Raw genomic sequence first — 19452 nt, 5'->3', positions numbered from 1 at the left:
CTTCCTTTAAAATCATCTGGCAGGAGGTACCCACTGCCTTCAAGATAAAGCACAAACTCTAATGAACTTTACAAGATCTCAGCTCTTTAGCCCCCTACTCGTCTGGCTTCATCTCCTACCACACCTCCCTTGCCGGTAAACGTCAAACATATTGAATCATTTGCTTCATAGCTAGTGAAAAGCACTTTTCCCTTCTAGAGAAGTGACTGGCTTCTAGTCATCGTCTATAGTTTGCTCAGAAGTCACGTCGCCTTTGGAGAAAGTGTCCTGTGTGCTCTCTGAGCTTTCACAGCCTCATTTCACTCTGGAGAGCTGGAGCCCCCTCGAGCCCCCTCGAGCCCCCTCGAGCCTGTATAACAGATGGTCAGACACACGGGCAGTGGTGTCTGGTTACCGGGATTCCAATTCCACATTGGCCATTTATCAATTGTGCGACTCAGGGCAAGTGAATTTTGCCTTCTTGTCTGTAAGGTGGGGACAGTATTTCATTAGTCAATTGTGAGAATTAAATGAGATGATGCGAGGTGTCTGACAATTAGAATTAGCTATTATCCTAGAACTCAAAACTAAAGCTCGATTCCTCACCCTGACACATCCTCACGGTTCAGTTAGTGTGTGAATTTTTTCCCCCCCAATCTTTTGGCCCCGCGGCATGTCACATGGGATCTTAGCTCCCACACTAGGCATCAAACTCGCGACCCGGGCATTGGAAGCGCGGAGTCCTAACCACCGGACCGCCACAAGAGTCCCCTTTGTGTGTTATTTTAAGACATACATTTGTTCCAGTATCACCTCGTAGTCTGTTAGTTAACCGGGAGGCGACTTGGTCCGTCAGGACTTTCCATCTGGGAGCAACTTCCAACGCCCCCAGGTGGTTCAAGCAGTGCGCAGCCAAAACCTACTGAACTAGGGCATACCATTCGAAATCTGAGAGAAAGAAAGGCCTTTTCTAACCATATAACCTATGTTTATAAGGCCTCTTTCTCTTTCGCTTCCTAACCTCGAATTATATTAGGTCAAGTCAAGTGAGAAACAAGACTGTAATCAAGACCGAGCGGGTAGGCTCAGCTTCCACCCCCATCCCGATCGCGGCATTGGTACTTCCTCTCCTCAATTCCCTCTCAATAATGGTACCGTCCACGGAGGGGGGAACCGGAAGGGATTCTGAAGTCCTCCGAGTTCGGAGGCCGATCCTAGCACAGAGACACCCCTCGAGTCGCGGCGCTGTCGTACCGCCCACTGCTCTCTGATTGGCTGCCGAGGCCCCGCAGTCGAGCCCAGCGCGCCGCGCCGCCCTCACTACAGCTCCGGCCGCCGCGCCGCCTGGGTTTCGTATACCTTGTTCTCTGCGGGCTGTGGGGGCTTCGCGCCGCGGCCGTTAGTCATGTCGGGTAGGTGACTTCTTCAGCGAGCAGCGGCAGCGGCGAGAAGGGGCCCGGCGGGGTTGGGCCGTCTTCCCGCCCACCGGAGGGCCCCGAGGGAAGCCTCCGGCCCTGAGGGAGGCTGGGGTGGGGGGGAGCGGCCGCGGCCGCCGCCATGTTGGACTGAAGGGACGCACGCTCCCAACACTCTCCGTCTGCAAATCTCGGCGGGAGCGCCTCGAGCCCCCTGTCTCTTGACCCAGCCCTTGGAACTTGAGGCGACGTGCCGCCCCCGGGGGAGGGTGTGTGAATCGGGGTGGGGGCGGAGGCCGCTACGCCACCGTAGGGGCGGGGGGAGCCCGTGATTAGAGCATCAGCCGGAGAGAATCGGTGCTTCTGGTTCTCCGCTTCGCCTCAGATCTTTCAGCGAGGCCTCAGGCCAGTCGTCTCGCCGTCTCGTCCCTCAGTTTCCCCATCCGTGAAGTGGAGCTGGGCCTTCCTGACTCACCCATTCATCAGGTGCGGGCGTTGATGCTCTAGGAGCCCTTTTTAAAAGGATGTTGCCTGACACGAAATCCTACATGTCGTCATTCATGTAGTAGCCTCCCGGATTCGAGTTGGGGGTGTTTGCATCTAATTCAGCTTCCTCTTCACCCTCCTCTGTCATCTTCTCAGACCCTCTAAAGTTGTCTCCTCACGAGCTTGAAAGTGAGCCTTGTCTATTATTAATGGGCTCGTGTGGATGCTTGTTGCATTTATGTTGAAACATACAAATGAAAGGAAACGCAGTCTTCCACCAAGCACCTAAAATGATACGGGGACACCTCCCCCACCTCCCGCTCCCGCCCCCGACTCGTTGTGTGGAGGAGACAAAGAGGCCTTGGTCTCATCAGGACAGCCCATTTAGATCCTGCTAAAGCAGAATATACAGTCTGGGAGGTGGATCTGCTCTTTTTTTAAAAAAAATTCAGACTTTAAACGTTTTATTTTGTATTGGAGTATAGCCGATTAGCAGTGTTTACTGGTAGTTTCAGCTGAACAGTAAAGGGACTCAGCCATAGATACACATTATATCTATTCTCCCTCAAACCCAGATCTGCCCTTGATTTAGCATTCTTAGGTGCCACACAAGGTCCTCTGTCGTTGGGTACATCACAGGCTGCAAAGACAGACTCAGCTTTCCACTTACTAGAAACCGTCATAAGAGGTGGAAAAGCAGAACACGTCCCCGAAAGCCAGGTGATTGGGATGAAAATGACAGCTGGCAGAGTATTTTACATTTTTTTTTCCCCAAGGGAGAACCTGTTGATAAAAAAAAAACCCCTTTTCTCCAAGTAATCCAGTTTTGCAGAAGGGTGGAAATGTGTGACAAAAAGAAAGCGGGCTAAGAGGAGACCATGTTAGCAAGAATGGTTGGACCGAGGAATGATAAACATTCCTTATATTAACATGGATGTTAAGTCAGAATGTTGATCTTTTGGGGAAAGGGGCAAAAGATACCTGATGTAAGAGGGTATTAATTGCACAGAATTAATTTCTTTAATTCTTGCTCAGGTGAGAAGTAACTTCTTACCCCGAAGTAGATGTTGGGGTATATTTAATTAGGTGCATAATTTGGAATGAAGTCTGGTAAAGTTCCACAGAAGAACATGTAAACACACTCTAAGGAGGGTGTGAAACCTCTCTATGATTTAAAAGGTTCTCCTACCTTCAGGGAGAAATTTACCATTTCAGTGGATATAGTTCTCATTAGGAACTATTGACCTGTCTTGATTTTTAATGTGATTATTGGTTTAAAGCAGTGGCTTATTTTTGTAGAACTGGGTAGCCTTTACAGAAAATTAAGTTTTAGAGGTGTACTGTCTGCAAAATCCAGGATTTTCAGCGTGTCGTAATAGTGTGTGAGCTGGTTAATGCATTATTACTGCTCTTCAAAATTACCAAGACGGTACATATCCTTGTTGTTTGGTAATTTGAGTGTTTTTAATACTGAAATTGACTTTCATGTCAAAAGAAGCTATTTAGTAATTTGCTTGTTTCTACATTAAGTCAACTAAATTTAGAATTAACTTCTACTTAGTGTTAGATGATATTTGTACATTTTGTAATTTGCGTATAAAAATAATACTTTTCACTTGATATAAAAATAGGAGTGATGTTTTTGACTTATTCTTGATGAATGTTTAAGTTAATAAATTTAAAAGAGCAGACTCCCTCCTAAACAACTAATAGCATTCAGTTTAGGTAAATCCGTTAAACATTCCAAACTACACTTACAAATTTATCAAATTGACTCAACCACTCTAGGTGCCTGACAAGACAGATTTATAAATCTAGTAAAATAAGTGTGTACATAATCAATAAGTCAGAATTGTAAATATTGTGAGTCAGACTCTCAGATAAATATTAGCTGACACCTTTTAAGTTAAAGTCAAATCTGATACCACTTACACATATAAAAGTTACAAAGTCAAGATACTTCTTTTGGCAATAGGGCAGACTAAGATAACTTGCAAATATTCTGTCTACAGATAGCTAAAAATGCGGGAGCTTAACATAAAACAAAGGGTGGGCTTCTGCTGCCAGAAGTGAAGTAGAAGCCAGCATGGTAGGCATAGAGCTGACTTGGTTTCCCTGAAGAGGAGGGTGTAGGTCACAGTATTCAGAGAGTTGAGTTTATTGCTCAAGTAACTAAGCACAGGAGATGAAGTCTTGAGACCTTTAGAGCCTTGTAGTGGGAACTGAGACTCTTACATAAACCCTGGATGTTTAAAGGACTGTATCTTCAGTGAAAGAATGAACTAGGAAAAAACCTTCATATCAGCATAGGAGATAACAAACCTGGGCATTGAGTAAGAGGGAAAAAAGTCTTTTTCCAAGAGTTTGTAACCTGGGAACTGGGCTTCATAATTTCAGTGTACATTTAGACTAGTTATGAGATCCAGGAAACCTCAAGCCAAGAAATTTAATGTAAAAGTTTGTTCTAGACTGGCACTAATAACCTTGGGGTTCTTAGTAGAAACAAATGAAAACCTTTTTTGAGTAAATTTCAGGGTGTGGGTCACTAGGAATTTTATAGGAAAAACCTTGCAGTTCACAGTAATACATTGCAGAATTCTGGGAAACAGCCCACCGAAATGAGTGACAAATGGCAGTTGAACCCCTAATTAGATGGTTTGGACAAGAGTATTAAAGGTTTAAAATTATTAAAAACCTAAAAAGGAATCAGCCCTAAGACCAAGACTTGAAAAAAGGTTACATAGATTTGAAAAAGAACCAAGTGTAACTTCTAGAGGTGGAGAAAGTGTCTAAGTTGAATTACAAATAGACCTAGCTGGAAGAAATAACTAGTGAGGTAGGAAATAGATGGGGTTTAATTAGCAATTACCCGGGATTCAATTCAGAAGGTTAAAATGAAGATTGAGAGGTTAGGAAATGTGGGAGGGACTGTACCTGGTGGTCCAGTGCGCTTCCAGTTCAGAGGGTGTGGGTTTGATCCCTTGTTGGGGCATTAAGATCCCACATGGTCTGGAGTGCAGTCAGAAAGTTTAAAAAAAAAAAAAAAAAACGTGGAAAGTAGATTGGGAAGCTCTGATATACATCTGAGTTTGAGGAGAAAATGGTAATTGATAGTTGAGAATTTTCCAAAATTGATGGATCAAGAAGCAGTAGTCTCAAACATGAGACATAAAAGTCAGTTCATACTCATACATAAATGTGAGACTGAATTTATGAAATACCAGTAACCTAGCAGAAGAAATAGGGAAATGGTAAGATTGGTAGATTTCTTAAAAGTTTGAAGAAGCTGCTAAATACTGAAGTGATCTTTGAAGTTTAGAGGAAAAATAACATGTGACCTTGAATTTTTTATCCAAATAAAAGAGTACCACTTTCAGGTGTTTACTGAAGGAACTCATAAAAAGAAATCCAGAAGGGAGGAGTAGGATGCAAAAAAATGTAGAGGAAGTAAATGCAGTAGATAAAAAGTATTGACTGTGTGGGATTTTGAAGATTAAAATGATTACATTTAGAGTTTTTACAGTGGAAGCAAATGATACAGGAAAAAATGTGGAAGCAAAATAATAGATGAAGGCTGTAATTGGCATTATAGCATTAAAATTCTTATATTCTAGTGGAGGTTGAAGATCATTTTGAACTTTGTAAAAAATGTATGTTAAAAATTGAACATAATCTTTAAATTAATGAATGGTAATTTATTACAAGAACAGAATTTGAGCATCTAAAGCAATAGAGGGGGAAAAGAGGAAAATCCAGTAGAAGGAAACTAAGGAGTTGTGGGGGAAAAGGCCCTGGTAAGTAGAGAGTCCAGTATAGGCTACTAGGAATAAATAAAAAGTAACAGTAGTGAAAATATGAAAACATCAATTGAGAGATTTTCCACATTGGGAAAAATTGATCTGGATACATGCTTTCAAAAATGATACAAAAAGTGAAAATGTTAGTTACTCAGTGATGTCCCACTCGACCCTGTGGACTGTAACCGGCCAGGCTCCTTTGTCCATGGGTTTATGCAGGCAAGAATACTGGAGTGGGTAAGAATTTCCTTCTCCAGGGGATCTTTCCGACTCAGGATTCGAACCACGAGCTTCTGCATTGCAGGCAGATTCTTTATCATCTGATCCACCAGGGAAGATGTCTAAAGCATCAGAATAAGAAATGTTAAGAAATATAGAGATAGAAAAAGACTAATCAGGCAAACATCAACCAAAAGGAAGATTGCTTGGTTACCAGTCAAAAGAAAGTTTGGACATTTTTAATGATAGTCTTCATGTAATGTTAAAAGGAAATTCACCAGGAAGGTGTAAATATGTACTTTTATGTGACAGTATAGCCTCAAAATGTAGAAGCAAAAAAACACTGTTAGAAGAAATCGACAAATACAGAGTCAGACAGGGAATTTTAAGTTTAAACACACCTCTCTGTGTAATTAATAGATCAGGTAAATGAAACAGGAATAGGAATGATAAAATTAACAAGCATCTTACAGACAGAATTCTTTGAACATTTAGAAAATGCAGTTCTTTTCAAGCACATGGGGGCATTTATGAAAGTGAAAGTATTTACCAAGGGGAAAAGCAAAATCGTGACAAATACCTAGAGTAGAGAAAATACCTTTTCTGGCTGCAATGGAATATAATTAGACACCACAAAGAGTATCAAAACCCTGTACACTTAGAAGTAAAAGCACTTCTGAATAATTCATGGGCCCAGATATAAGGCTCAAGTGCCAAGAACTTAATAATGAGCAGTTGTTTGAAATGCCTTAGAATTTATTTTTTGTCATACAGTTTATAAACTGATTTTCTCTGAATGTAAAACATGTATACTTTCTTAGTCAAGTATACTAAGGGCTAGACTTGTTGGTCAATATGCTTATTTCTGTGTTCTAGAGTTTTAAAGTCAGTCAGCTAAAGAAGTCATATTTACACTTTCAGAGAACAGAAGTGACTGGGTTAAGAGGTCTGATTCTTAATAGATTAGGGTCCTATAACATGTGTGCTGTGTACTTCTATAATTCTTGCCTGAGCCAAAGTATAATAAGATCTTGGACTCTACTCTGTTGCTGGGAAAACCCACATCCGTGCCTTGGGATATAATTTAACCTAAAGCTTTATATCCCCAGTGTTGTATATTTGTTTCACTTGTACACTCGCTCCTTCCACTGTAATCCTTTTTAGTTTCTGAATTGGTTGAAACTAATTTCCTTTGCCATTTGAAAGAAGCATCTAATCTTTTAGATACATCTAGTCTTTGAGATACATCTAATTTTTTTATGATCCAGGTAGATTCTATATTCTTTTCATATATTTCTTATTTGATTGTTAGCTACAAATCTAGTCATTTTATTATTACAGGCTTGTGTGTGCTAAGTCACTTCTGTCATGTCACTTTAGTCATGTTCGACTCTTTACAACCCTATAGACTGCAGCCCACCAGGCTCCTCTGTCCATTGAATTCTCCAGGCAAGAATACTGGAGTGGGTTGCCATGCCTCCTCTAGGGGTTCTTCCCGAGCCAGGGATCGAACCCATGTCTCTTAATGTCTCTTACATTGGCAGGCAGGTTCTTTACCACTAGCGCCACCTGAATATTATGGGCCGTGATGCACAATTTTTTTCCACCTTGGTTAGCCACCAGGGAAGCCCACTTCTCTTTCCCAGTAGCTAAGTCATGTCCGACTCCTGTGATGATACTGTGGACTGTAGCCCACCAGGCTCCTCTGTCCATGGGATTTCCCAGGGAAGAGTACTAGAGTGGGTTGCCATTGCATTCTCCAGGGGATCTTCCTGACCCAGGGGTCAAACCCGCAACTCTTGCATTGGCAGGCGGACTCTTGACCACTGTGCCACATGGGAAGCCCCAATTCTTTTACTCATCACTAATAAAGGTATGTCATTCATTTGAATCTGAGGAGAATCCCAAAGAATATATGCTAATTGCCTAAGTCCCTGAAAGCTTTGATCAAGTTGGGGTTAAACAGCTGACTTAGCTGTTTTTACCAAGTCTTCAGAGATCTTTTTGTTGCTACTGACAGCCAGAGCAATCCAATCCAATCCAAGGGAGTGGTGTATGTTCTTAGAGTGTGTGTGTATTTTCCTTTTTTTTAATCCTGATTAGTTTTAACAGATGTCTTTTTGTATATAAAGATAATATAGCTTGAGCTTTTGAGTTTCTGTTAAAAGGATGGGTTTTTCACTGATTGTTTCTCACTTATTTACTTGATTTTTGTGACATCGGGACATTTGTAGAGTAGTTATTTTCAGAGATATTACTGTAAATAGCCAATACTGTTGACACAGATTTTTCCTTGCACTGTATTTTTAACTTCTAGTTTTCCTTTCTGTAGTTACTTTTTATAATATTTTCTTAACATTTCATCTGTAAGAGCTAAAGTCAGCCTTTGAGGGAAGCCTACTTTTAAATAAGATTAAACATTCTTTTTATGTGTTTTAGATTCTGGAAGTTACGGTCAGTCTGGGGGTGAACAGCAAAGGTAAAGTATATGCACATTTCAATAATGCCATGAATGAGTAGAACTGAGAAAAAAAGATATATTTAGTCAGGTGTCCCTCTTGAGATTTGGTATCTTGACGTCTTAAAGAGTTAAATATTAGCTTGTCGAGGGGAAAGAGTTGGCCTAGGTACATAGGTGCTGTAAAACATTTTTCTTTTTTTAAAAGGCTGTTTCAATCAGTCAATATAGATGCCCCCTAGAGATTAAAACAGATCTCACAGGTATTGTAAAGATTGTTTCCTTTAAGAAAGTTTTTAGCAGAAATCATTATTAAAAGGATATAAACAGTTAACTATAACAGCTTCTTAGAAAAAGCATTTTTTGGATGGTATATAATATGCTAACATGTTTCTGGAGTGGATTTTCTTGAAGCGCTATGATAGAAATGTTTAGTGTTTTTAAAAGGCTCCTTGCTATGCTCACAATAAAAAGTCTGTTTTTATGTGAATACATTCACATGTAGTAGGATTCTCTTGCTTAACAGAAATACAGCCTTCAACTTGTACTATAAATGTTTTGTAGCTCGGTGTGAGATTTTCAGGAGAGCATCTCAGATATCTTCTGTCATCAAGTTTTAAGCTTAGTGAAAACAAAACTGATTTGACTTTTTTATTCTCATAGGATAGACCCTTGTAGTAGGCAACTGGCAAATGTTTATTCAACGAAATATATTTTATAAAGTTAAATTCTTTTAGTACTTGATAGCTCTAAACTAATAATTTATTTGGCAGATGTTTTATTTTGCTTTGGCATATATTCAGAAAGTTTTGACTCGTTAAAGCTTATATATAATAACATTAAAGAAAGTTCAAATCTGAGGAAGCTACATGTATTCATTCAGTTAAAAACTGTATGCCAGGCTGTGCTGTAACGCAGGGGGTACAATATAGTTTTACTCTGTGATAGTGCTCTGAAGATACACATACCTCTATTACTGAGGCACTAAAAATTGGACATTTAATGCCACACTGTGCCTTTTCTAGGATTTTAGAGGCAAGTTAAGGTAAATGGTAGGAAGAAATTCTGTCAGAGCACAGTTAAATTGATTGAAGCTCTAACTTAAAGTCTTTTTTTTTTTTTCTTTCACTTCACATATTTATTATGGGTCTTGCTACCATTCTATCCCCAGCCTCCTACCCATCCAAGCATAATTCTCTTGGGATTTTCTAGCTCTGGTGGTAAAGTTTTTTTTTTCTGCACAACAAGCTTATTTTTATTTATTTTTATCTTGGGCAGCGTTGGGTCTTAGGTGTGGTGAAGTTTTTTTTGTGGGAGATTGTCAAAGCAAAACGTCTGGTGATTGACATTCAAGAGGTCTTGAAATGACTTCATTTGTGTCTTTGTGTCTTTGGTTATCACCTTTTGGTTAGACTTTAAGAGGTAGGCAGATTGACCATTTTTCAGGAAAGAAGCTTGTATTTGAGTTGATAGTTGAAAATAAGGATAGAGTTCTTTTAAGCTTTTAAATTCTAGCACATTTCTTTCAAGTAGTACGTCTTTCTTTTACAGTTATTCTTCCTATGGAAATCAAGGCAGCCAAGGTTATGGACAAGCACCACAAGTAGGTTAAATATAAATTGAGTTCTTTATAAATAGTTTTAATCTTAAATATGCAGTGAAACTTGTATTTATCTAAATTTCAGAGCTATTCTGGCTATGGACAAAGTACTGACTCTTCATATGGACAGAACTATAGCGGCTACTCCGGTTATGGACAAAGCCAATCAGGTTGGACTGATTTGTTAAATTTACTGTTTTAGATGTTAAAAAATCAGAACCTTTCCTAAATGTGTATCCATTCAATCTTTAGGTTATTCACAGTCCTACAGTGGTTATGAGAATCAAAAGCAGAGCTCATATAGCCAGCAACAATCTTATAATAACCAGGGACAGCAAAACATGGAATCATCAGGAGGGTAAGGAAACAGTAAAGTACTGAGGTTGTGTTGGGAAGTGAAAAGAACACTTGGGGCATTTAACAGTTTTCACTAAAAAGTCCTTGCTTTAAACACTTTTTTCAGAAAAGTGTTGATGAAGTATGAATTTCATAGTTTGTGTTATAAAGAATGTGGAAATTGTCAGTTGATATTTTGTCCTTTTCATGTGTTACTTATAAAATTAGTGCAGCTCTAAATGAATGCAGATGATTTAAATATTAAAAAGTAAAATTTGGATCTCTGCTTTATACGTGAGATGAAATAAAAAAGCTGCCTATAAAGACTTACCAATGTTTACTTTTTATTTCCATTTTATTTTTTAACCATTTTAATGTCTTACCTTTTCAGGGACAAAAATAATAAAGAAAAAGTGCCAAAAACTATCCATATATTTCAGATACCTTAAAAATGTTTTAATTGTTAATATGGGTAGGTGAATATTGGCAGTTTTACAGGTTTTTGTTTTTTTTTTTAAATAATTTTTGGATTTGAGGAGCCTGTCCTTGTTATTAGTTTTAATAATAGCAACTTTTTTTTACTGTGCTTTACAGTTTGTGAAATGCTTTTGCATTTCCTAATTTAATTGATTCTGTTTTAATTACCACTGAGATTGTTAAGATTTTGTTGGCTTGCAAGTTACACAGCTAAAAAGTGAGACAGAAATGGAAGTCACTAGTATTTTTTTGCTTCTGCAGGGAAGAAATTATTCTAAGTGAAATTCAGTTAAATAAAAGCATCGGGAAAAAAATTAGGAAAAGATTTATGACATCACATTTATCAGTCTTAATGGATAGGAGAGTGCTTTGAAAAGTAGAAATGGAATACAAGCGTAGGGAATACTATCAAGAAAGCATGTTATATTAGAAGGTTCTTCAAGTCCTATTGGTTAGTTTTAAATTTAAGGAGAATCTTTTTATAAGGATACAGTTTTGGAAATGAGACATCTAAGTGTGGACCAAAGAGAAATGTTAGATTTGGTTTAAGTCATTCTCAAGGAAATTGTAGGGTTCTGACCATTGTTGTGATGTGCTTTGGATAGGGAGTTGGGGAACATACTGATCTTTATTAGATATTTTGATCATTTGATGTGACATAAGATGTGACAATTAAGATAGGAGGCCATTTTGTTCCCACTCCCTTTTTTTTTTTAGTAACTCAAAACATTAGAACTCAAATCCAATGAAGTATTTCTTTCAACACTCCCATCCTGAGAGTAGGTAATTAATAACCATATTGCTCAGAACCTGCTTAGAATTTTTTTTTAATGGCCAGAGATAATAAAGCAGTCTTTGATGGTTAGACTTCTTTTCAGTTAAAAAGTGGCATCACAAAGCAAGTTCCTTCTTCCTACTCAGCAGACTAAAAATTTGAATGATTTATTACTCTTTTCTAATAGCAATATTTTGTACTATTGGAGATGCTTAGAAGAGTATACTAATGATAAGGTTCTAAAGATAAGAAAGTAGTCCCCAAAATATTCTTGCTTCTCTATAGTTTTCAAAGGTGTGTGCTTTTTCTCATAATGCAACACCTCTTCAGTGATAGTAGAATTATTGTTTGAAAGTCATTCCATTGGTGATAAGATTCTCTAGATATAAAAACTAGATGATTCTCACCAGAAAGTAAATGTGGTTGAGGTCTTATAGCAATCACTCAGTCAGCTTAACTACAGTAAACAGTCCTGTAAAGTCACTTAAGTTGTTGATCTCTGTTTTAGCCAAGGTGGAAGAGCACCTTCATATGACCAGTCAGACTATGGTCAACAAGATTCATATGACCAGCAGTCAGGCTATGATCAACATCAAGGCTCTTATGATGAGCAGTCAAATTATGATCAGCAGCATGATTCCTATAATCAAAACCAGCAGTCCTACCATTCACAAAGGGAAAATTACAGCCACCACACACAAGGTAAGATATGCTGACCTCTTATTTTTTTTTAACCTTCAGAGAATTGTTTGTATATTGAACTTTGTTTTGAAAGACCCAATACAAATTACAGATTTCAGCTGTAAACATTTGGAGTGACCTTGAACATATGTTCTCTCATATCCATCAAAGTTAGTTTCTTAGGTTGATATTCCTGAACTTCTTGGAGACTCCAAATGGTCATGTGATTTTTTTTGCTGGCTAATTAAAAAATTTCCTTTGTTGTCTCAATAAAGTGATCAGTTGACAGTGCTGCTACTGCCATTTTTTTTTTTTTTAAATTTGAAAATTTTGTACTTTTTGGCTGCACCATGAAGCATGTGGAATCTTAGGTTCCTAACCAGGGATTGAACCCTTGCCACCTGCAGTGGAAGCACAGAACCTTAACCACTGTACCACAGCCGGGAAGTTCATGCTACCAGTTCTTTTTGGTGGTGGTGCTGTATGTGATTTGAGAAAATTATGATCCTGTATTAACCTTCTCTAACGTCATACCACTTTTATCTTTACTGTGGTATTTAAGAATCTGACCAGCCATGAAAATGAATGCTTCAAGGGCAAAGGTCCTGTCATTTTTGTACCTGCTTAATATTTGTTGACTAGTTGAATGAATGACTTAGCAACTGAGTAAAAGAGAAAGTTCATTCACTAAATACCTTATTCAGTAAATATATTCACTACTATTTCTCGGTTTGAAAATCGGGTTATTCCTTATTTGTGTTTTACTTACATTCAGATATTTTCGACATGAAAAAAGTAGCCTTTTAGGTTAGGGTGTCCTTTTAATTAACTAGGATTCTGTACCTAATGTACTTAAACTGTTTCATGTTACCATCACATCAAAAGGTGATAACTATGCCATCGTTTTGCTGTCTGACTTTGGTAGAATGGAATTTGACACAGGTATAATTCTCATACATTTAATTCCAGATTGAGTTATGGTGACTTGCATTTGAGTTTTGTGCACAAGTGCCATTTTCTGAAGGTGATTTAAAGAGCCATTTAGGATTGTGTTGTGGAAAGCCTTTGTCAGAAATTTCAAGTTACTCATGTATGTTTGTATTAATTTTCTTTTCTGTAGATGACCGTCGTGATGTGAGTAGGTATGGAGAAGATAATAGAGGATATGGCGGGTCACAGGGAGGAGGTAGAGGGCGTGGGGGATATGACAAGGATGGAAGAGGTCCTATGACAGGATCAAGGTAAGTTTTTAGATACGGATGCCTACATTTCTTTTTCTTTTTTAAAAATATTATTTAGCTGGTTTGATTCCATCATCTGATTTTGTTAAGATGCCTAAAAAAGAGATTATGTTCTAGACAAGAGGACAGAACTTCAAATTTTATTTTCAGTGTTAAGATGTCACATAAATTACCTCCACCTTTTGTTGTATTAAAACCAGTGGAGAAAAGTCCCCTGCTGTAATGTGGTTAAACCACTTAACTATGTTTTTCATGCCAGAGCTATAGACTCTAAACTCATTTAAAAGATGACTCTGGGAAATCCAAGTGTTTCAATCTATAGAAAGTAAAAGGTAAGTTTAGAATTCTAGATTAGAAGGTAGGGAGGCTGTTTTAATAATGAATCCCTTTGGGATGGGAAAATATTAGGAAGCAATAGCAGAGTATAAAGTTGAGGTTGGCAGAGGAGAGAAAGATTGTATATAACTGAACTATTTTGTTCCTATTTTTAAGTAAATAATTACTGAAATATTTAGTACAATGTCACATACCATTGTGTATTTTGTCTAGACTAAGCTGTGGAAAAGGAATGACTTTAATTCAGCTTTCCTTTTTTTTAATTGTTATTTTTATTTTAGGTTTTGGTATTTACTTATGGCATATGTTATGAAAGCTGGTTTTAAAATTACTTTCAAGTATATCTGTAAATTTAGCACTTTTGCTCTAAAAACAGGAATGAAAAAATAGTTGGCACTTACTGTCTTCAGATGAAATTTGTACATGGCGAATTTCATGTATAAAATATGCAGGCTTAAAGGATAATTTGTGTTCTTTGGGCATTGAAATTGTCAGCAGCGTGTTAACTGACAATAATATATCAGTACTCTTTTGCTTCTTAGGGACTGAGTGTCTGTTCCCTGAGGTAACCTGAGAAAATTAGTTACATACAGCACTGTTAATTTTTCAACTGAGCCAGGAAGTCTATCTCACTGACTTTTTCTGTTTAGTGTACAGTGCTTTGATCTAACAAATCTAAAGTCTAAACATATTTGAAAAACGTTTATAAGACTTGAACATTAAAAGTTTTGATTAATAGCTTAAGTCAGTGTATTAAGGTAAAGCAACTATGTTGTATGCCTCTTTGTATCATAGAGGATAGTGTACCATCATGTGGATATAAATGAACAGTGTACAGTGATACAGTGCTTACTATCTATCCATAGCTTCTTCCCGTCAAACAGCATCCCAGACAGGATAACTATTAGGTTATGTGATTTTTCCAGGTAATATGTTTTAGATCAGTGGTCCCCAATGTTTTTGGCACCAGGGACTGGTTTTGTGGAAGACAATTTTTCCATGAACTGGGATCAGAGGGGGATGCTTTTGGGACGATTCAAATGTTTTTACATTTATTGTACACTTTATTTCTATTATTACATCAGCTCCACTTAAGATCATCAGGCATTAGATCCTAGAGGTTGGGAACCCCTGTTTTAGATAATTGGCTGCCTTGGGATGCTATATGTTTTATAGTATATCATAAGTTTAATTTTCTTAATACGGAGGTTATAATCATATGTATAGATTACCTGTTAAATTATGTCTGTCTGAGAATAGCAGAATCCCACTTTTTAAAAGGAGGAGGGTAGGAAAGTCTTTAAAAATATGTTTTCAACTTTGGTAGATGACTAATCTTAGGATCAAAGAGTTGAAGGACCTTTCCTGATAAAGGAGGGAAGATCCGTATCTTAACCATCCCAGGTGTTTTAAGCACTTTGTTAACTCCTTGGCAACATATTTCAGTATAATTTTTGGCCCATGAGCTAAATTTTTGATTTTCAAACTTTTATTTAACCTTAGAAGCTCTTCAAACAAAATCTTATATACAAGCCCAGTGTATGTTAGGTCAAAATGTCTGGTTCAGGTCAGGGTAGAATTTGGGGGTGGGGAGGGGTTTTGCCCAGTTGCTGTCTATATATATATATATATTTATTTATTTATACACTCCCTCTCCCTCTACCCCCCTCCCCACCCCACTAGTAAATGGAATGTACATAAAAGACCTTTTTAAGAAATTTATGTGGTTGATTATGTTTACTTTCTATATTGGGTTGGCACACTATGTGAAAGGCCACGTAATAAGTGATTTAGGCTTTGCAGGTCATGCGTTTTCTGTTGCAGCTGCTCAGCTCTGCTCTTGTAGCACCAGAGCAGCTATAGACATTGTATAAGTGAATAAACATGGTTTTGTTCCAATAAAACTTAATTTATGGGTACTGAAACATGAAGTTCATGTAATTTTCATGTGTCACAATATCTTCTTCAGGATATGATTTTTTAGTTTACTTATAGGAGTAAAGTATTTTTTTTAAAAAAAGGCCCAGTTTCAGGGCTTGCTTTCCTGTACTTGGTTTTACATTTAAGTATCAAAATACCCAAACATCTTTTGTTAGTGTTCATTAACACTCCCATTTGTGTTTGTAATCATCTTATTTAAAAATAGCAAGATTGAAAATATCCTTTCAGGGCTGTTTGAAGAATATCTGACATTAGTTGGGTTTATAATTAAAGAAGGGGCACAGTTTGCTGGTGAAGGTGGAATGGGTGGTAAAGGATGGGACATTTCTTAGACTCAGGTTGTTGCTTGACTGCAGGAGGAATTAGGACCAAAGAGATCTGTGAGCTTTCCAGTTACAAAAGAGAAACTTGTGAAGACTATAGGAAACAATGTTTTTCTTGGGAAAAGCACTTGCAGCAAAAAAGATTGAATTTCTAACTGTCATCTATTAGGTTGGTGCAAATGTAATTGCGGTTTTGAACTGAATTTTGAATCATTAAACTAGGTTCAAGCATGTCTTTATTAATCAAAGTAGAAGCCGTTACAATCAACCATTTTTGCCAATGACAGATAAGTTTGTTTACTCCTGTAGCATAAAAATCCATGCTTTGGGATTCGATGAAGGCTTGGAAAGCACTTTCTGCCTTCTACTGGTTATGGAAGCATTTTCCCTGCAAAAAGTTGTCGCGATGCTTGAAGAAGTGGTAGTTGATTGCAGGAGGTCAGGAGAATGTGGCCGATAAGGCAAAACTTCGTTGCCTCATTCATTCAGCTTTTGAAGCATTGGTTGTGTGGTGTGTGGTCGGGCCTTTTCTGTTGACCAATGCCAGCTGCAGGCATTGCAGATTTCGGCGTGTCCTATCAATTTGCTGAGCATCCTTCTCAGATGTAGTGGTTTTGCTGGGATTCAGAAAGCTGCAGTGAATGAGGTGGGCAGCAGGCCACCAAATAGTGACCATGGCCCTTTTTTGGTCCAAGTTTGACTTGGGAAGTGCTTTGAAGCTATTTCTCAGTCCATCTACTGAACTGGTTGTCACCAGCTGTCATATAAAATCCATTCTTTGTCCCACGTCACAATTCCACTGAGAAATGGTTTGTTGTTGCATAAGAGATGATGACATTTCAAAATGAATTTTTTGATTTGCGGTCAGCTTATGAGGCATCTACTTATCAAGCTTTTTCACCTTTCCAGTCTGCTTCAACTGCCTAGTAACCATAGAATGGTCAACGCTGAGTTCTTCAGCAACTTCTCGTGTGGTTGTAAGAGCATCAGCTTTGATGATCCTGTCAGTTGGTCGTTGTCCACTTCTGATAGCCAGCAAAGCACTCCTCATCTTCAAGGCTCTCACTTCATCTTGACCACTTCTGCACTAATGTGTTCATTAGCAATTTCTGGGCCAAATACGCTGTTGATGTCATGAGTTGTCTCTGCTGTTTTATAACACATTTTGAATAAGAAAATTGCCTGAACTTGCCTTTTGCCTAACATCATTTCCCTAGTCTAAAATAAATGTAAAATAGACAGCAAATAATAAGTCATTAGCAAAAAAACATAGTGAGAAATGTGCATTAAAATGATGTATAACATAATCACATTTTAGAGTGTATTCCAGTATCAAATGGCAAAGTTCAACAATGCAAAACCACAATTATTTTTGCACCAACCAAATAAAATGCCACTGACCTTCTAGTGTACTAGAAGCTTAAGGCCATAATTTTTCTCAGTGTGTTTAACTTTATCATTGCAGTGAATGCATTGCAAAATTACTAAAACTAGACAATCTTTCCATTATTAGTATGTCATCACATTAAGTAGTTTTTTAGGCTTTAATATCTCAAGTCTCAAAAAGTTACCTTGAATTTTGAATGTTCTTAAAAGAGTTTTTGAATAGCTTGCTTAGAAATGTGCATGTGTGCTAGTGATAGTCCAGACAGTGCTGCCCAATAGAAATATAATGTGGGTCAACAGTGAGCTACATAGGTAATTTAAAATTTTCTAGTAGCGACATTAAAAAAATAAGCAAGTGAAGTTAACTTTAATAATAAATTTTATTTATTCTAATATATCAAAAATATTTTATCATATTATTAATATAAAAATTGAGATATTGCATATTCTTTTTTTCATACTAAGACTTTGAAATCCATTTTGTATTTTACATTTAGAGTACATACATGTCGATTTAGATTGTCCATATTTCAGAAGGTCAGCAAACAGCTACATATGGCTAATAAATGCTGTATTGGACAGTGCAGCTCTAGAATGTTAAGATTCTTGGCCTTCTGAAATGTTGATAAGTACTGAATCCAGAAAGCCTTTTTACCACACCTATAAGGAATGGGAGGGAATAGAACATAAATACTGAAACTTCCCTGTGGTCCAGTGGTTAGGACTTCTCCTTCCAATGTAGGGGGTACAAGTTCATCCCTGGTTGTGGAGCGAAGATCCCACATGCCTTGTGGCTGAGAAACCAAAACAAAACAGAAACAATATTGTAACAGTTTCAGTAAAGATTTTAAAAATGGTCCACGTCAAAAAGATCTTAAAAAAAAAAAAGAACAAATACAGCTACTGTTGAGAAATGGGATCTAAATCCACTTGAGTCATTTATGTTTGGAATTAATATTAGTCTGGCATGCTGTAGTCCATGGGGTCACAAAGAGTTGGACACAGCTGAGCAACTGAACTGAACTGCATGTTAGTCTTCATATCCAAAAAATTACATTCTGGACTACTGATATGAAAAATCAAACATAGTTTTTTTAAGAACTAATCTTTTTCAACTTTTGGCTGAGTTGCTTTTTCTTTCTGGGTATTGAGTTTTCTGGGAATAAAGATTCTTGTATTGTACTGTTACTTTTTGCAGGTTTTAGTCCTTGAATATAGATATATTTGGAATTTTAAAAATTAAATTTTGAAAAAAAATTAAATTTTGGAAATAAGAGACTCTGTCGAAGAACATTTTCTTTCTTGACAAGCACCTGAAGTTAAACCTCATTGTCTTCTGTAAATAACGCTGCAACAGTGAAGGAACCCTCAGTCTACACTGTGAACCTGGGACAGCCATTTCTGTAATTGAGTCAAGGATGTACAGTTGATTTTCTTATGCAGGGGACACTCAGTCATAAATTTGAGTATGGTTATATTATATCTCTAGTAAATACCTCTACTTTTTTACTTTAAAACATTCTTCAGAAATTCTTTGTGTGTACAGTTTTGCTTTTTCTGGGAGGAGAAAAATTTGTTGTGGCAACACCTTGACTCAGATGTTCATATGCCTTTGTGTCTTAATTTGCTAGCAAGGCCTTAACTTGGTTTATAGAAAAGGGACTTGTAACTTGACTGTAGATTTCGAAGAAAGATTCGTAACCAAAGGCCTGTCTTCTATTAACTGATTTGGTAGTGGTACTACTTGAGGTTTGTTTACTGTATTTAATATAATGTGTTTCCTAGTAAGGAACTGTAATTAATTGAACTTTGTTAATAAGGAAAGAAAAGTGTTGAAATATTGAAAATTGAAAGAAAGTCCCATAGAGAAGTATAGATTATCTAGACCAGTGCTTCATTAACTGTAATACACATATGAAACTCCTTGGGGATCTTATTAAAATGTAGATACTGATTCAGTGGGTCTGGGTGCGTTTGTTTTTCTGAGACACTTCTAGGCTCT

At 37.5% G+C, this 19452-nt stretch overlaps 1 protein-coding gene across 1 annotated transcript in view; it reads left to right on the top strand.

Annotated features, from left to right (window-relative positions):
• The first annotated feature begins 1281 nt into the window (after nucleotides 1-1281).
• TAF15 (TATA-box binding protein associated factor 15) overlaps nucleotides 1282-19452 on the top strand; it is a 28804-nt gene continuing 10633 nt past the window's right edge. Inside the window, exons 1-7 of the mRNA XM_020902322.2 lie at nucleotides 1282-1391; nucleotides 8336-8375; nucleotides 9906-9957; nucleotides 10040-10124; nucleotides 10207-10312; nucleotides 12051-12244; nucleotides 13344-13464. Of these exons, the coding sequence (XP_020757981.2) occupies nucleotides 1385-1391; nucleotides 8336-8375; nucleotides 9906-9957; nucleotides 10040-10124; nucleotides 10207-10312; nucleotides 12051-12244; nucleotides 13344-13464 (605 nt within the window). The 5' untranslated portion in view covers nucleotides 1282-1384. The remainder of the gene's footprint in view (nucleotides 1392-8335; nucleotides 8376-9905; nucleotides 9958-10039; nucleotides 10125-10206; nucleotides 10313-12050; nucleotides 12245-13343; nucleotides 13465-19452) is intronic.

Source organism: Odocoileus virginianus, chromosome 17, assembly GCF_023699985.2.
Source record: "Odocoileus virginianus isolate 20LAN1187 ecotype Illinois chromosome 17, Ovbor_1.2, whole genome shotgun sequence".
Lineage (NCBI taxonomy): Eukaryota > Metazoa > Chordata > Mammalia > Artiodactyla > Cervidae > Odocoileus > Odocoileus virginianus.
The sequence above is the reverse complement of the archived record's forward strand: the minus strand, read 5'-3'. Positions and strand labels throughout refer to the sequence as shown.